At 45.3% G+C, this 18,390-nt stretch overlaps 1 protein-coding gene across 3 annotated transcripts in view; it reads right to left on the bottom strand.

Annotated features, from left to right (window-relative positions):
* The window catches only part of FAM124A (family with sequence similarity 124 member A), a 72,029-nt gene that overhangs the window by 34,192 nt on the left and 19,447 nt on the right, over window positions 1-18,390 (bottom strand). For 2 of the 3 annotated variants that reach the window (XM_032496201.1, XM_032496202.1), the window contains one exon: window positions 12,450-13,183. In XM_032496201.1, the coding sequence (XP_032352092.1) occupies window positions 12,450-13,183 (734 nt within the window). Of the gene's footprint in view, window positions 1-12,449; window positions 13,184-15,310; window positions 15,438-18,390 lie in introns of those variants that run through there. The other variant, XM_032496200.1, reaches the window with a different exon arrangement.

Genomic DNA, 18,390 nt, shown 5'->3' with positions numbered 1-18,390 from the left:
TTGGAGTCAACTCTCCTGCTCTATCAGGGAAGGGGAGCTAATTCATAGCTCTGCCCCCTGCTGAGGTCGCTTTGGGCCCTGTCTGACCAAGAAGCCCAGTCTAAGCACCTGGGAAATGGCGTGGATCAGCAGCATGCAAGTAGAGAGCTAGCCAGCAGATCTGCCCATCTGCAGAGACAAGCCAGTGACCCGTCCGGGCAGAGAGCCTGGCGCACAGGTCTGCCTGACTAGCTTCCCGAACAAGAGTCTTACCAGTTTGAGGTGTGCTCTGCATATCCACCCACTCCTGGTCCCTGCCCCCTGAGCAGAGAAGTTAATCTGTAGCCCTGCCCAGGGCTGAATACAGCCTCCAACTCTGCTAACCCCAGGAAACCTACACAGAGCTCCCCAGAATCTCAGTGGCTCACCCGGTGGCCCTGATCACAGCAGCACTTGCATGGAGACCCTGACTAGCACCTCTGCGTCTAAAGGCAGCCACATCGGCTCAGGGACCTCAGTGTGGAAGGCTGATTCGACTCCCAAAGAGCCTCGATGGCCTGGTGACTGTTCTGAAGCCCCCACCAGGCAGGGAAGGTCATTTGTTGCCATACCCAAATCTGCATATGGCTTCCAGCCCAAATGAAGCTGGGAACCTAGCCAGAGCTCCAGGGAATCCATGTAGACCATCTTGCAACTCCCATTACAGCAGCACTGAGTGGAGAACTTGGCCAACGGCCCACCCCATCCGCAGGGCTAGGACACTGGTCCATCAGGCCAGGATGTTGGTATATAGTTCTGCCCAATTTGATCCCCAAACAAGAACCTTGCCAGCCTCGGGGCCTATATGGGGCCCTGCCTGGGAGGGAAGCTAACTCATAGCCCCACCCACTGCAGAATGCTGTCTTCAGCTCATCAGACCAGGGGACCTAACCAGAACCCAGAAGAAGGTGTGTAGCCCATCCCTCAGCCCTGCTTGCAGCTGCACATGAACAGAGAGCACAACATGCGGCTTTCCCCATCTGCAGAGCAAAACTGGTGGCCCCATCTGGCCAGGATACTCAGTGCACAGTCTAGCCAAATTGTTGGGTCCCCAAACAATGAGAAGTGCCTGCAGGCAAGGGCAGGTAAGCTAATTCACAGCCTAGCTTACAGCAGAGTATAGTACCCAGTCCCGATCATCTAGGAAGCCTGACCACAGAACCTAGGCACCTGCAGAGCGCATCTGACAGTCTTTCTTGGGCAGGCAACCAAGCCAATAGTTTCATCCAATGTTCTCAGCCACTGGGAAACCCCCCGCAACCCCCATGACTTCAGAGCCTAGGCAGTGGCCTCATCCCAAAATACACCCTGAAAGCAAGCCCCATCTGTCCAAGTATGTTACCAGCTGATGTGTTCAGAACACCAAGCCAAGTAAACTAACGAAGAATTGCCTCTGCTCAGGTGAGTCCGTAAAGTTCTGGAAAATGAAAACACTCAAATGCACACATACCAATGTAAGGAATCAGGGATCACAAAAAATCATGTAAATACAGCATCCCCAAGAGAAACTAATAAAGCTCTAGTAACTGATCCTAAAGAAGTGGAGACCTATGAGATGTCAGACAAAAATTCAGAATAACCCTCCCAAAGAAGTTTAATGAACTACAGGAACAAATAGATAACTACATAAAATTCGGAAAACAATGCGTGAACAAAACAAGAAGTTCAACCTCTTGTTGAGGTTGTAGAGACATGTAGAGGACATGAAACAAACAGAAATCCTAGAGCTGAAACACAATGACTGAAAAATTCAATAGAGAGCTTCAAAAACAGTCTTGACCATGCAGAGGAAGAAAAAACTCAGTGTATTAGCACACAGTACTTTTGAAATTATCCAGTCAAAGGAGCAAAAATTTAAAAAAATGAAAAATAATGAAGAAAGCCTATGGGACCAGTGGAACACAATCAAAGAAAACAATATCTACATTATGAGAAATCCTAAAGAAGAGAAAGAAAGGGACAGAAAGTATATTTAAATTTTAATGACTGAAAATGTCCCAAACTTGTGGAGAGAAATGGACAGTCAGATCTACGAAGCCCAAAGGACTCCAGGTAGATTGAACCTGAGTAGACTACACTGAGACATATTATAATTAAAATGTCAAAAGTCAAAGACAAAGAATTCCAAAAGCAACAAGAGAGAAGAGACAAGTTACATACAAGGTAACCTCTATAAACTATTGGTAGGTTTCTCAACAGAAATTTTTCAGGCCAGGAAAGAATGGGATGATATTTATGAAATATTGGGGGAAAAAAAAGTCAGCCAAGAATTCTGTACCCCAGCACAGCTTTCATTCAGAATTGAAGTAGAGATAAAGACTTTCTCAAACAAATAAAAGCTTGTATAAGGAAGATCATGTCATTAACCCTGCCTTACAAGAAATGCTAAAGGAAGTTATTTGAGTGAAAGTAAAAGGATGCTATTAACATTATAAAAGCATAAGAAGGTAGTGTGAAATTCACTGATAATGGTGAATATATGGTCAAAATTAGTCTGTAATATGGTAAGGGTGGTATGCAATTCACTTACACCTCTAGTTTAAAAGTTAAAAAACAAACGTAAAAATAACTGTAACCATAATAATCTGTTATGGGACATGCAATATAAAAAATACACAATGTGCAATATCAAAAACCTAAAATGTGAGGGCAGAAGTAACAGTGTTAAGTTTAGGAATGCTATTAAAATTAAACTGTTATCAGTTTAAAATAGGTGTCATATGAAAATGAATATATGTATATTCATGTATGATTGAAGAATTGTGCTGTATACTAGAAATTGACATAACATTATAAACTGACTATACCTCAATAAAAAAATAAAATAAAATAGGGTGTCATAATTCTAAGATGTTTTATGTAAGCTTCACGGTAACCACAAGGGAAAAAGCTGCAGTAATTGCACAAAAGAACATGATAGAGAAGTCAAGGCATACTAACACTAAAAGACATCAAAACACATCAAAACAGCAGAATAAGAAGTGAGGAACAATGGATCTACAAAACAGCCAGAAAACAATGAACAAAATGGCACTATTAAGTCCTTATTAATAATTACTTTAAACATAAATGGATTAAATTATCCAATCAAAAGACAAAGACAAAGACAAAGAATGGCTGAATGGATTTAAAAAAAAGCAAGATCTAATGATATGCTGCCTATAAGAGGCTCACTTTAGTCTTAAAGATGTATATAGACTGAGAGAAAAAGGATGGAGAAGGAGAAAGATATTTCAAGCAAGTAGTAACCAAGAAAAGCAGGGTTAGCAATACTTAGACAAAACAGACTTTAAAAATGATAAGAAGATACAAAGAAGTTCATGATAAATGATAAAGGGGTCAATCCTTCATGAAGATATAACAATTTTAAAATGAGACATTAACTACAATAAATAATAGTGGGGTTTTTAGTAAAATGCTCTCAACACAATTGATTCATCATCCAGACAGAAAATCAATAAGGAAACAGCAAATCTGAACAACACTAGAGACCAAAAAGGCCTAAAAGACATATACAGAGGGAAGTGGGGAGGAGCAAGACAGGGGTAGGGGATTAAGAGGTATAAATTATTAGGTTTAAAATTAGCTACAAGGATATACTGTACAACATGGAGAATATAGCCAATATTTTATAGTAATAAAAAATGAAGTATGACCTTTAAAAATTAACACTATATTATATATTTGTAACTTATATAATATTGTACATCAACCATACTTCAATTTTTAAAAAGGATGACTAAATGGAAGCTAACAAAAAATATATTAACACAGGAGGAAAATTCACTGGAAATTAAAGTAGGTTTTGGGGCCTGGTGTTTAAAGGTTCAGCCAGCCTTACAGAGCTGTCAGATCGCCAGGAGAATAGGATTTGGTCTAGATCGGTGGGATCCTGAACCCCCGCTCTTAACTGCTGGCTCCCAGGAGGCACCTGTGATGGTCACCCTGTTTTCCCGGCCCTGGAGGAAGGTGACCCTCTGTACCCCACTTTGCTGCATCACAGCCTGCACACGTCATACCCCATGGGATGGTCTGGACCAGCTAAGAACGTGGAGCACAGGACTCTTGTTCATCTTTGTTCATCCCCAGTACCATGTCCGGTTGAGAGGATACGTTCAAAGTGTTTATTGGCGCGATCAGCTCCCTAGGGTGCTGGACTGTCTACATCTGATGCAATTTACTGACAGGCACAAGGTGGTTGGCCTGCAAGGGACCAGCCCTACCTGCTGGGAGCCGCTTGCCACATGCAGAAACAGCAGCCCTTTCTTCCACATCCACCCCTAAACCAAAATCCTTGGAAGCACAGCCCTGGACAGACCATACTAAATAAGCTAAGTGGGAGAGGCAGGCCAAGGGGGGAAAGCTGCTCTAAATTTGAGAGCAGAGAACGTGACTTTACATTCCTCATTCTCCTTCCTCTGCCTCAAAGCTCTGATTCCAAGTCCTGCCAAGGCCCATAATCATAGTTCACTTCTTTTTCTTTCCCTAAAAGAAAATTACTCTTCCTTCCAGGCTCAAAAGAGCTATGATGTCACTTACACATTCTGCAGGAATGTCAAACTCAGACGAGGCTCTGGGAAACGATATTCTGGGGTACCTTTCGACACCCCTGGGTAATCCGCACAGATAAAACAGCCCAGTGCAGGTGATGTGGTTCACTGAAAACAGCACATGTCTTCAGAGTCTGGACTGGGAGCCACAAACCCTGGTTGGGTGGGGCGAGCTGGTGTGCCCAATGGGATCCAACTCATTCACACCCCTTCCTGCTTCCATGGGTGGATGCCCTGCCCCTGGGGTCACTGCATCCCTGTCCTGAGAATACCAGAGACCAAGGGGGAGGCAGGACAAGCTGACGTTTCCTGGGGAGTGCTGTGCAGCGGACATCTGGCCTGGGGCTGGGAACAGGATCCAAACAGTTTTAGGAAGTTCTGAGCTCATCTTCCAGACACCTCTTGTGACTTGTACTCTTTTTTTTTCTTTCTTTTCTTTTAATTGAAATATAATTGACATATAATGTTATAATAGTTTCAGGTGCACAACGATGCCTCAATATACGTAGTACATATTGCAAATGATCATTGTGATCCTGACTTGTACTTCTGATGTTCTGTCCTGAGCCTGCTACTAAGTACAGTTATAACACACTTCAAGAAGGGAGCATGTCCCAGGCTGTGCTAACCAAATATGAAGTGACAAGTGGGTGGTCTTGCTTAGAGAATCCCAAACACCCTGAACGTGTAGAGAGCATGCTCGGGCAGTGGCCCCTGGGAGCTGGTTAGAGATGCAGGACCTCAGGCCCCACTCTGGACCTCTTGGATCCAGGTCTCTGGAGGCAGCCTAGGAATCTGTGACTTTCAAGTCTACTGAAGCTTGAGAAGCACTGACAGGAGGAAGGCCCAGGCCCTGCCGTGTTCCTTGGAAAAGACGGGAGCAGCACAGCCAGTGTGGGTCCTGAGTCAGATGCCCTAAGTCTACTCCCAATCCTGCCATTTGCTGTTGGTGACACTGGGTGTGGCAGTTACAGACCTAAATCTCAGGGTCTGCATCTGCAGGGTCAGGGTGCGAGCCGTCCTGGGCTGGCAGAAATGCTGAGAGGGTCAAGTAAGGTACTAGAGTGCACTTAGCCTAAAGCATGGCACCAACTAAGTAAGCAATTAATACTCATTATCACACCATTATTATTTCTTGGGTAAATTCCCTATGTAAGCTCCTCCCCAGGCAAGAGGCTGACCGACCGGACATGGTCTTTCCCCGTTTCTGGCAGCTAAAAAGAGGCACCTAGCCTGGAGGGTGGACAGTGTCATGTGTGTCACTTGGCCTTCCCAGAGATACAGGCTGGGCCCTCCCCTACTGTCCCAGCCTCCCCTGGAGTGGAGGGGCTCCCATCAGCACAGCCACTGTTCCCTCCGGGGCCCCCAGCCTAGCAGGAGGGGCAGAGAGGACACCCACACATCCTCTTTGCCTCCTGCCCTGCATTCTGTGGCTGGACTCCCACTTGCCATCAGCCAGCAGATGCTTGGACCCAACATGATATACCACATCCACAAGAGAAAGGACAAAAAGCACATGATCATCTCAATAGATGCAGAAAAATCATCTGATAAAATTCAACACCCATTTATGATAAAAAAAAAATTCTTACCAAAAGTGGGTATAGAGGGAATATACCTCAACATAATAAAAGCTATTTATAACAAACCCACAGCCAGCATAATACTCAAGGGTGAAAAACTGAAAGCCTTCACACTAAAATTTGGAACAAGACAAAGATGCCCACTCTCACCACTCCTATTCAACATAGTCTTGGAAGTCCTAGCCACAGCAATCAGGCAAGAAAAAGAAATTGGAAGAGAAGAGATAAAATTGTCATTATATGTAGAAGACATGATACTATATATTGAAAACCCTAAAAGCTTCACACAAAAACTACTAGAGCTGATAAAAGAATTCAGCAAGGTAGCAGGATACAACATTAGCATACAGAAATCAGTTGCATTTCTTTACACTAACAATGAAGTAGCAGGAAAAGAAAGTAAAGAAATAATCCCTTTTAAAACCGCATCCAAACAATAAAATACTTAGGAATAAATCTGACCAAAGAGGTGAAAGACTTATATATGGAGAACTACAAAACATTGATTAAGGAAATTACAGATGACTTAAAGAAATGGAAAGATAGCCCATGCTCTTGGATTGGAAGAATCAATATTGTTAAAATGGCCATACTGCCAAAGGCAATCTACAGAGTTAATGCAATCCCTATCAAATTATCCATGACATTTTTCACAGAACTAGAATAAATGATCCTAAAATTTATATGGAATCACAAAAGACCCAGAATTCCCAAAGTGATATTACAGAAAAAGAAAGAAGCTGGAGGAATAACCCTCCCGGACTTCAGACAACACTACAGAGCTACAGTAATCAAAACAGTGCAGTACTGGCATAAAAACAGACATATGGATCAATGGAAAAGAACAGAGAGCCCAGAAATAAACCCACAGTCCTATGGTCAATTAATCTTCGACAAAGGAGGCAAGAATATACAATGGGGAAAAGACAATCTCTTCAGTAAGTGGTGTTGGGAAAACTGGATAGCAGTATGTAAATCAATGACATTAGAACACTCCCTCACACCATACACAAAAATAAACTCAAAATGGCTTAAAGACTTAAACATAAGACATGACAAACCTCTTAGAAGAAAACAGACAAAACATTCTCTGCATAAATCTTAGCAATGTTCTCCTAAGGCAGTCTACCCAGGCAATAGAAATAAAAGCTTTTGCACAGCAAAGGAAACCATAAGCAAAACAAAATGACAACCTATGGAATGGGAGAAAATATTTGCAAATGATAAGATTGACAAAGGTCTAATTTCCAGAATATATAAACAGCTCATACAATTTAATAACAGAAAAACAAATAACTCAATCCAAAAATGGGCAGAAGACCTAAACAAGCAATTCTCCAATGAAGACAAACGGCCAACAGTCACATGAAAAAATGCTCAATATCGCCAATTATCAGAGAAACACAAATCAAAGCTACAATGGGTATCATCTCACACCAGTCAGAATGGCTATCATTCAAAAGTCCACAAATGATAAATGCTGGAGAGGCTGTGGAGAGAAGGAAACCCTCCTACACAGTTGGTGGGAATGTAGTCTGGTGCAGCTGTTACGGAAAACAGTATGGAGATTCCTCAAAAGACTAAAAATAGACTTACCATATGATCCAGCAATCCCACTCCAGGGCATATATCTGGAAGGAACTCTCATGCAAAAAGACACATGCACCCCAATGTCCATAGCAGCACTACATACAATAGCCAAGACATGGAAACAACTTCAATGTCCAATGACAATATCCATGACTGGATAAAGAAGCTGTGGTATATCTATACAATGGAATACTAGTCAGCCATAAAAAAGAATAAAATAATGTCATTTGCAGCAACATGGATGGACCTAGAGAATGTCATCCTAAGTGAAGTAAACCAGAAACAGAAAAATACTATATGATATCACTCATATGTGGAATCTAAAAAAAAGAAAAAAAGGACACTAATGAACTCATCTACAAAACAGAAACAGATTTGCAGACATAGTAAACAATCTTATGGTTGCTGGTGGAAAGGGGGTGGGAAGGGATAAATTTGGGAGAGCCACTTAATACAAAAATAGATTAAAAAATCCAGATTTCTTCTGTATAGCACAGGGAGCTATATTCAGTACCTTGTAATAACCCTTAATGAGTAAGAATATGAAATCAAACCTATGTATGTATATACATACTGGGACATAGTGCTGTACATCAGAAATTGACACACTGTAACTGACTGTACTTCAGTAAAAATACATACATACGTACTACTTAAAACCTTTTGTTTAAGCCAATTTCTCTTTGGCCTTAGGAGGATGCAAAGAACAGCAGGTGACCATCCACCATGGAAGAAGTCTTCCAAAGGCTTAGATGCCATTTTCAATTACCTTGCTACTTCGAAGACATGGTGTGACCTGCTTTCAACATTTCCCAGCCACATTCTCTTTGTGAAATTGCCCTTCAGGTCCTCATCTGTGCTTCTTCTGTCTGTGTCTTTGGGTGGAAACTCAAATTGATTCTTAAAGAGTTGGCCCTGCCCATGGCACTCCCGTGGTAGGCCCCCAAAGGAGGCGATGGCCTACCGTTTGGGCCTGTGTCCTTGTCAGGCTCCTCAGAGCTCCCTGAGGAGATGTCACCATATACCTCAGCTGGGCTGAGTCTCAGGACATAGGGCTTCATCCTGTACTAGCTACGTGTAAGAGGTGTGCTCCAGGAACTCGGCTGGGAATAAGCAAGCCAAGCTTACTGGCAATCATAGTCTACAAAATCTCTGGCTGAGAGAAACAAATTTGGGGAGATAATCTGAAAATGTATCCCTCCCTCTGGGACTAAGTCAAGCCCACGAGAGCTGCAGGCGGGGACCACCTCATTTTGCTGCACTATACTTGGCTGGGCGCCCTGCCCACACTGCAGGCACTGTGTAAGAAAGCCTTGGGAGGCCTCGGTGCAGTTAATCTAGAGGCACACTTGAGGGTGGGCAGCTGACATCACTATGGATGCAAGAAGGTGGGGGCAACACTGCTCCCAGCACTCGGAACCAGGAATAGTTGTGCATCTAAAGCATAGTCTATTTTTCCCTCGTGGACTCTAAATCATATCACGGCTGATTTTCTGTTCTGTTTTTGCTGCTACAGAATTCAAGATCAAATTTGGGGCCTATTTCTGGAAGGATGCCGTCCAACAGAACTTTCTGTGATGATGGAAATTTTCTGTATGTGTGCTGCCCAATATGGTAGCTATCCGCCACATGTGGCTGCTGAGCACTTGGCATGTGTCTAGTGAGACTGGGGAACTGAACTTTTCATTTTAATTAACTTCAACTTTAAATTTAAATGGCCACATGCAGCTACCAATTAAACAGCGCAGCTTGGGACAGCATATAGGAAACGGCATGTATTTTGGATGTGACACTTGGTTTATCTTTCTTTCCTATCATTTTTCCTCTACTTCATGTCCTTTCACTAATTATTTTTATTAATCTTCTAGTATGATCTATATCTTTTTCAGCCAACCTAAGTTTTTTTTTTTTAATGTGAGAATCTACTTATAAATACACAAAATAGATAACAGCCTTATCCCCAACTTCTTTGACTGGGTACATCCTCCCCTCTGTTGTGCAGCAGAGTAATTAATATGTTCATTTAAGGAAAGGGAGTCCCAGGAGCAGGGGAAGAGAGGCCTTCCCTTCTGTTTCTGTCTCTGTTCTGTTTCTTTATCTTGGTGTTGCTTGTGCAAATGTTTAGTTTGTGAAAATTCACTGAGTGTATATGATGCACACTTTTCATCATATAAATCATTTATGTTATTCTTCAATAACAAGTAAAGAGAAACTATTACGTTCAAAGGACAATGTTAGTTTAGTACGGTCTTGGCTCCAGAAAGCGGTAGTTCCCTCTCATCTATCATTAAGGCAAATTCCTAAGATGGATTTTCCAGAGGGATCGGGGCAACTTCTGATGCTGGCAAACCCCTGCCCCCAACGTCCCCGCCACCTTTTCCCCCAGAATCAGGCAATGCCAGGAAAGGAGGAGAGGTAAGTTTCAGGAGGAAGAAGTCTTTCTTTCCATCTTATCAGATCTTAGTTAAAAACTTTTCTTATAAGAGGCTGAGTTATCTCCCAGAAACAGACCTCTCAGCTCTTCTCCTCGAGAGGAAACACATGGGTGGATGAGGTCTCTGAAATATGGGAACGTTAAGTCAATGGGGCAGGATGAGGAAATGAAATGCAACCTACTTTTAAAGAAAGCAACTAGAAACTACCCTACCAAGGTTTTCTTCAATGTCTAACCTCATGCAACTGAACCGAAGCATTTATTTTAAAAAGTACAGTTGAAAATGAAACTTGGCCGACAATACTGCTGAGGAGAATGTGAGTAAAAAGGCGCTCTCTCAGCTGTGTTCCTCCCGCCATGGCCGAAATACCTTCATTTTGCTAAAGACTGAAACACAAATTTTAACTTTTAGAAGTAACTGGGAGAGGTGGGCAGGTGTGCATCTCCTGCTAGAGGAGAAGGCTGCTTTCTGCAGTGAAGCAGTAACAGTAACCTGTTCAAACGGCCATGATCAAGGATTATGAGGGGGACTGTCAGTCCTGTCTGCTCACAGTGATTTAACTCTTAGACGTATTACTATTTTGAACAAAGGCCCAAATTCCTGAGACCCAGGATACAAATCTTCTTTCTTACTCTTTTCACATTGGATGCTCTAACTTCAGAGGCCTGCACCTACATGAATTTTACAGCCATTTAAATGTGTGGCTCTTCTTTGAAGTCGTCTTGCAGTGGTTCCTCTGAGCAGAGTTCAGGCCAAGCTTTCCTCCTTTATTCTTTCATATATGGTATTATAGGGATCAAGAGGAGAAAGTATTCTAAATACTGCAAAAAAGAAGTCCCTCAGAAACAATCACATTCATTTTGGTTTTTTAGTATGAACAAACTTCTTTCACTAATTTTTACATATGCAACTGCATTATGTTTGCATAAAGAATTGGCAGTTTTTAACACAGAGGAAAAATGTTCTCACATTTCAAAAGGGATTATAAAACAAATGCTAGCTAGCATTTAATTCACCGAATAATATATCAGTATTAGTTTCTTATTTGCATAGTTCAAAGGGAAATCTGAAAACTATCTAGTTCCTACAAGTTGTAAATATCTCAAGGTCACCCTTCTGACTTGAGTAATGTGGCCTGCCTATTGTTTTAACCAGTTATCTGACAGGAGCCAAATTCTCACTTCATTTTGCGATATGTGGATTACATAACTGATGTTCAATGCCAAAACCAACAAAAACTAAGAAATGTTACCTGTGATTTAAGTAAATACAATCAGTGCCTTTCAAGACATTGTCCCCTAACTTGCTATCAACTTTCTCTTCTCGGGTGTCCATACGTGAAAACTGAAATGCCAGAGGCAGAGGCATTTCAGAAACACAAAGTCCTGAAACTGATTTACCTGTTAATTCTAGAAATCCTGGGTCTGGAAAGCATTAATCAGGTAGGGCAGGTGTGGGACGTTCTTAAATCTGTATGCTGAATTTTGAATTCTAGAATTGAATTAATGATCCCTAAAGAGTTTTAGACAATCACTGGAAGGATGAGGGGAGAAATGGGTCCAGTAACTGAGCCAAGACTTGAACCATGGAAGCAACAGAACAGTCTACCGCTTCCATTTCCTTATATGTATTCACACACCCCTCTCCAAGCTTCATGAAACCAGAAGCTCCAAAGCCATCACATACTCCTTAAAACGCTTATGAGAAAGTCATTTTCAAGGGATCACTGAATTTTAACAACCTACTGCCCAGCAGCAGAAGGGTGGAAGGGTAGAAAGCGGGGGGGGGGGGCACTTGAGGGAAGAAGAAAACAGGTATCTTCCCTGCTGAATGTCATTATATTACAATTGTCATAGATTTTTTTTCCTGAAATTCCTTTGTGGAATGAAGAATTTGTTAGGAAAGAACTCCCTACTTGTAAGGAAGCAGATTAAAGAGTCTTTAATAACAAATTTCCTGGGATGTCTGCTCACTGAAACCCCCAGGAGCCAGAAGCATTTAGTGGACAAACAGGGGGTGATGAGGCACTAGAGGAACTGGCTGTGGCTGGCCTGTGGCACATGGCCGGGGCAGCAAAGTGAAAATTGTGTAATTAGAGTACAGACAACTTGACTTGGTCTAAGAGCCAGAGGGTCACTGGTCCCTCCTTTTTCTTAACTCATTATTCTGTAACAGGTACTAACTAGAGTTTCTGCCAGAACCAATCCACTTGTTTCCCAATTCTCCCAAGAGGGAGATAGACACAGACACACAGACAGACTTCCCCAAGGTACCTGCAGAAGGATCTTGTTCCCATCGTGGTCCTCCGTCTGCCAGCGGCCCTCACTGATGGGGCTGCAGGGGTTGGGCAAGAGAGGCACCAGCTCGCCGATGTCCTTGACTCGGAACTCCAGCACGGAGGAGTCGGTGGGGACCGGGGCCTGGTCACGGGGCAGTCTTTTCAGAGAGAACTGGATGTCCACATCCAAGTTGGAGAAAACGGGGAAGATGCAGAAGTCCGTTTTCCTCTGGCTAGGACTCCGCCTGAGGATGAGCTCGTAGAACTTGAGGATGTCGGCGTAGTTGTCATGGCGACAGTAGATGGTGAAGCGCACGATCTCCCTGCCGTAGTGCACCGGCCGGATGGCCCACAGCGGCGTCCCGGGCGCCAGCGTGAAGAAGTCCTGGCTGCAGGGCAGGTAGGGCAGGAACCGGCTGGGCACGCGCTCCGTGTGGTGGTGGCGCCAGGGCGGCCGCTGCAGCGTGCGGTGCAGCTGCAGGATCTGCTCCTCGCCGTACTCCTCCTGCAGGAACAGCACCACCGCCAGCGCCGGCTGCGCCGCCTTCGGGGCCTTCCGCCGCCGCCGGGGCGCCCTCCTCTCGGAGACCCTGAACAGCCGCAGGTCCGGGTGGATCCAAGCCAAGACCTTGTCGATGGCCTCCTGCAGGGGCTGCGACTGCCCTGGGTCTGCGATTATGTGGATGCTCACCAGGAAAGGGTCCTGCGCTTCCTCCACGGAGAGCTCGCCTAAGAGCACAAAACAAAACCCAAAGAAACAAATGGTGACTATTTCATTAAGGTGTCCCGTGATGACACGCAAGGCCTGAGCAGGAAGAGAAGCTAAATTCTACCTGAACTGACTCCATGATCCTTAGTTTCCGATTCCAAGTTCACATGCAAATAACACCGCCGCAGCACCTGGCGGCCCCAAATTCAAGCGCTATTACTCACGCTGGCCCCCACGCTGGGGGGTGGTAGGGCAGCCTTGGCCCAGCACTTCAGGTGGAGCGCATATTCCACACACTCTAGCACAAAGTCAAGCCTCCGCGGATTTGGAAGAGATAACAGGGCCATCAGGGAGGGTCCTGTAGCATTACGTGTACACCATTTAGAATTTCCTGCAGTGCCTTTCCCCACAAACGTTCCCTACGCCACTGTACACCTTTGGTTTGCTTATCTCACCGTTTATTCATCAGTTTGTTCATTCATTTAACATTGATGGAATCCTTTCTTCACCACTTACTCTAATTGATACTTTGAGCCCTGGCTAGTGAGGCATCCTGCCAACTGTGTCTCCATGGTGGGGTGGCCGGCTGGTGATCGTCTTGCTGCTAGAGACACAGGGGAGAACAACTTGGGGTGGGGGCCGGGGGACAAGCACAGTGTTGTTGCTGTCAGAGCTTCCTGGGGCTGTGGTTGGGGGTGGGGTGATGCACGGTGTGACCGTCACTGCCTACGTCATGCTGCCTTGGGGGCCTCTTCTTGGACCACGTCCACCCAGAAGCCCACATTCCCTGAATGGGTCAGCTCCCCTCCCTATGTCCTCTGGCAGAACATCAAATTCCAAGTGTGAATTTAACTGTTTACTTCAGCAACCTGTTCCAAGGGGTGGACAGTTTGCCGGCCACACTGGGGCATATTTCTACTACAGAAATATTCAGCATATTTTATCAGAGAACCTGATAAAAGGCTTGCTCTTGTTCATGATGGCTCTTTTTGTATTTATTTAAGTTGTATGACCATCCAAGGGAAATCGAGGAATCTTTAAGTCTACTGTGACTTGGAGGGTGAGATTCATCTAGAAACTAGACCTGTGTCCACACATGTCTCTCACAACATCCACTAGAGTTTTAGGCTTAGGGTGATCATGCCGTCGGTAATGTCTGAGAAGCGGGTGTGCTTTTAGAAACCATCAATCACCCTGATCGGTTTGTGGGATGAAAGGTGATTTTTTTTTTTTTGGTAGGTAAACAAGATATTCCAGGTGGGTTTACAGAGCATTTCATCAGAGGCACCTGCGATAACATGGTCTTAATTTTGCTGAGACAAAACCTGTCTGAATTTTCATCCCACCCTGACTGTTAGATATCTCACTTGGGAACAGGGAGCTCAGTTTGCCATTGCCTTCTTTCTTAGTCACTCATTTGTTCACACACTTCTTGAGCAATCTATGCACCAGGCACCGGGAGACAAGGAAGCTGGCGCCATGACTACCATGGGAGTCTATTTATGTAGGCTCTGGCATGAATAGTGCTCCCTTAGAGCTGTCCAATGCATGACCCCCAGCCACAGGCAGCAGCTCTCTAAAGAACCATAAGTCACAGATGAGAGCTTCATGATTTAGCTGGGAAACACCGACATAAAAGAGGAAAATTCGACCTGATATAAGTCTATAGGAAATATGATAGGGTAGCATCTTAGGTGGAGGCAAGATTCTAAAGTCACCATGACACAAACATTAACTATACACAATGTTACCACTGAAAGTCCCTGGAATTTCCCACATAGGACTACAAGGTCCTGACTTGCAACAAGATAACACAGCCAGGCGGACGTTCCGTTGGTTGAACACCTGATGAAATAACAGGCTTGCTGCATGGCTATGTTATAAAAGAAGAGTCTTGTATCGTTCAACACCAGACCCCCACTCACTAGGCGGTGCCTTTCGTGCTACAAGAGGCTTTTGGGAGCTGGAGTGGCTTCTGGAACCGAAGGATGTCTAAGGTAACAGCAAAGCCAAGTCTTAGTACTCCCACGGTCACAGGGTAGAATGGTGGGTGGAATTATTTAAACTCTCCCCCTCTCTCTGGCTGAGCATATATCCCTGGACGTGTATCAGTTAAATACGAGCATGACGGAATTTCAATTTATTACCACACCACGAAAGAAGGAGCAATGTTTTCTCTAGAGGGCTTCTGAGAAGGCTTTCCAGAAGAAGTTCCAGGTGAGCTGAGTCTTGAAGGGTCAACGACATCTCCCTTACAACAACCTCAGATGTGGGGGTGATCACTGCAGGAAGAGGGAAGACTGTGTCTGAAGGCACAAAACTGTGCGGAAAACAAGCACATTTGGAAGAGGGTGGTGAGTAATTCTGAAAGATGGCAACAGACGCAGTAGGGAGAATGGATGGGAGCCAAGTTGCACAGGGCTTCAGCTCAGCTGGGTAGTGAGAGGGGCAATGGAAAGTTTTAACAAAGGGATGTCAGGATCAGGTCAAGGCGGGGGTTGGATACTGGCAAAGTAAGAAGTTAAAAAATGAGTGGAGTCTAGGTGAGAGGTGGCAGGGCTTGGCAGTGTGGGAGACTGCATCACCAGCCCTGGTTCTTTATTCTACCCCATCTCCTTGCTCTCTGCCCGTGTGGCTTTGTAATTCCTCCTACAATGGCTGAAGTGTGTTTCCCCACCCTTTGACTTTGACTAAACAACAGAAAGACAATGAACATTAGTACCACCATCAGCAGCAGTGCCGTTGAAGCAGAAGCAGTGAGAAAACAAACTGAGTACATTTCCTGCCAGTAAGGAGCTCCAGCAGAAGTAGGAGAAGATACCACAACTAGGACAATGCACAGTTCACTTTTCCATGGTGCCCTGTTCGCCCACCAGTGGAGACATGAGATTTCGCTGAACAGTGATGAATGCTCACTATAAATGGAAAGGAGGAGAAAGGCTTGGGATAATCTGGGGATGAAGAAATGCACTTGAGAAAATTACAGATGATTTCTAGGAGGGGAAAGAGCATTAAGGAATAGAAGTCAGAGCAATCAGGCAGGTCCCTTTAAGCACCTGACCCCACACTCAGGACGAGCACATGACCACGTACATGGTGCCACGTTGTCGCTGACACACAGATGGCACTGAGTGTGGACCAGCACTTTCTCCGCGTTCCACACGCATGAACTCATGTGATCCTCACAACAACCCCAGGAGGGGGAGGGTGCTACTCTTGCCCTCATTTTAGGGAGCAGAACATCAAGGCACAAAGAGGAGAGGTACCCTGCCAGTGGCACAGAGGACATGCGCAAGCACTTGGCTCTGCGGCATCTGAGGTCTGTGTGCACCATCCTCCATGGTTCTGCAGAGAAGGACTAGTTTCACAGCCTGAGGAGCAGCTGTCACTCTCCAGGCACTCCTGGCCATGTAGCTGCTCCTTCTTCTCTCTCTCCTGCTCGCCTGTCTGCTTCTGATTGGCTGGCTTCTCAGCCAGCAGTCCAGAGCTTCATGTCACACACACCCATTTACATCTCGTTCTGCTGGCCCTGGGTCTCTGAGGAAGAATATCTAGAAGCCGCCTCCCTGACCTCCCTGAGGGCACGTGCCCAGGTCTCTGCACTGCCTTCAAGCAGAAGTGAATCAGGCCAGCTCTGCAGGTGCGTGCGACAGTGACAGAAAAGCAAAAGTTGGCATGGGGAAGGCAGGCAGGCGTGAAGAGGCCCCGAGTAAGGCAGCTTCTGAGTCTCAGAGACAGAGCTATCAGGGTGCTCAGCATTGGGGCCGCCTCTGTTCCCTGCACAAAGGTTTCCCAGGGAGGAGTAACAAAGGCCATGTTGAAGCCTGCACAGAGGAGTGAATGTTTACAGCTTTGCAAAAGGCAAGCTGCCCGACTCTGCCTCAGGGCAGGGAGTGGGGCTGAAAGGGATTCGACCTAGCACAGCTGGCCTGGGCAGCTCGGGATGCGGCCCCATCAAGCGATCAAGGAAGATGGAGACCCAACTCCAGAACTCCCTTTGCACTGTGTGAACCAAGGAGATTTAAATCCGGCCCGGAGAAGGGCCGGGGAATGAGCAGCGGCATTAGCCATCGCCAGCACGTGCCCACCGCACGCGACCTTGAAATCAACAGGCTCAAAGGGGCACAACACGGCTCCAAACCATCATTGGCTGCGAGGGTTACACACGCCCCAGAGAAAACCTGCCTCCGTGGAGCTAAGACAGGAAACCAAGTATTTGAGGGGAAGGAGAGAAAATGTGAATAATTAATTGTCATGAAAAGCCTCTCTGCCTCCGTGGAGAAGCGGAGACACTGCGAATGCGGGATGTGTCCCGCCTTTATCGTATCTATTACACGCTTCTCAGGGGCCCTCAGAGAGCACCTGTTCAGTGAGGGCAAGACAGACCGAACCCGGCCAACAGGTGGACGTCCCCAGGGCTGGTGAGAGGATGGAGCCGTTTGCACAAGGTTCACAAAGCTTTCCAACTAGCTTCTGCTTCCCAAGAGGACAAGCAAGAGTCTTCCCTGTGTGATTACGTATAATTAGATCTTCCTGATAATGTGAAACAAAAACAACTCTAAGTGAAGCGCTGCACCAGTGTGGGTCTTCTGTGAGGCAGAAAGCTTACTGTTAACCTGAGCATCTATTCTGTTTTCCCCAATATTTCGCTCTCTTGTATATTACTTTTTTTGGTCTCGTAAGTGTAACAGAAAATAACTTAGATGATAATAATCACGTATCAAGTTCTTATCATTTGTTAGACATTGTCCTAAAAGCTTTGCATATATTATCTCATTTAATCTTTAAAATACCACCATGATAAAGGTGTATCCTCCCCATCTTGCAGGTGAAAGAAACATTAACTAAATAGCCAAAGGCCATTCGGCTGGAGAAAAGCAGGGTCTCTGTGCTTTCTCACCTCTCCAGGCCACCATCCTTATAATCCTGCTCCTACCCTCAGCCTGCCTGGCTGGGCTCTGAAACTGTGGCTTAGCTCCTTCAGGAAACATGGCGGGGTGGGGGGATTCTGCTGTGGATGGACCGACCATTATGCCTGGGCAGTTTCTGGCAGCCCCTGACCTGCACAGATGTCCTAATCTTGAGTCTGGTGGAGGAGGCGGGGGGGTGGGGGGGGACCACAGACAGATGTCCTGATGCTGGTCCTCCCACTCAGCTATCTCAGTACTGCCTGTGCTGGGACCCCCTCACGGCACTCTCTGCACCTGGGGCTTCACATCAGTCTTGC

Source organism: Camelus ferus, chromosome 14, assembly GCF_009834535.1.
Source record: "Camelus ferus isolate YT-003-E chromosome 14, BCGSAC_Cfer_1.0, whole genome shotgun sequence".
NCBI classification, from domain to species: domain Eukaryota; kingdom Metazoa; phylum Chordata; class Mammalia; order Artiodactyla; family Camelidae; genus Camelus; species Camelus ferus.
The sequence above is the reverse complement of the archived record's forward strand: the minus strand, read 5'-3'. Positions and strand labels throughout refer to the sequence as shown.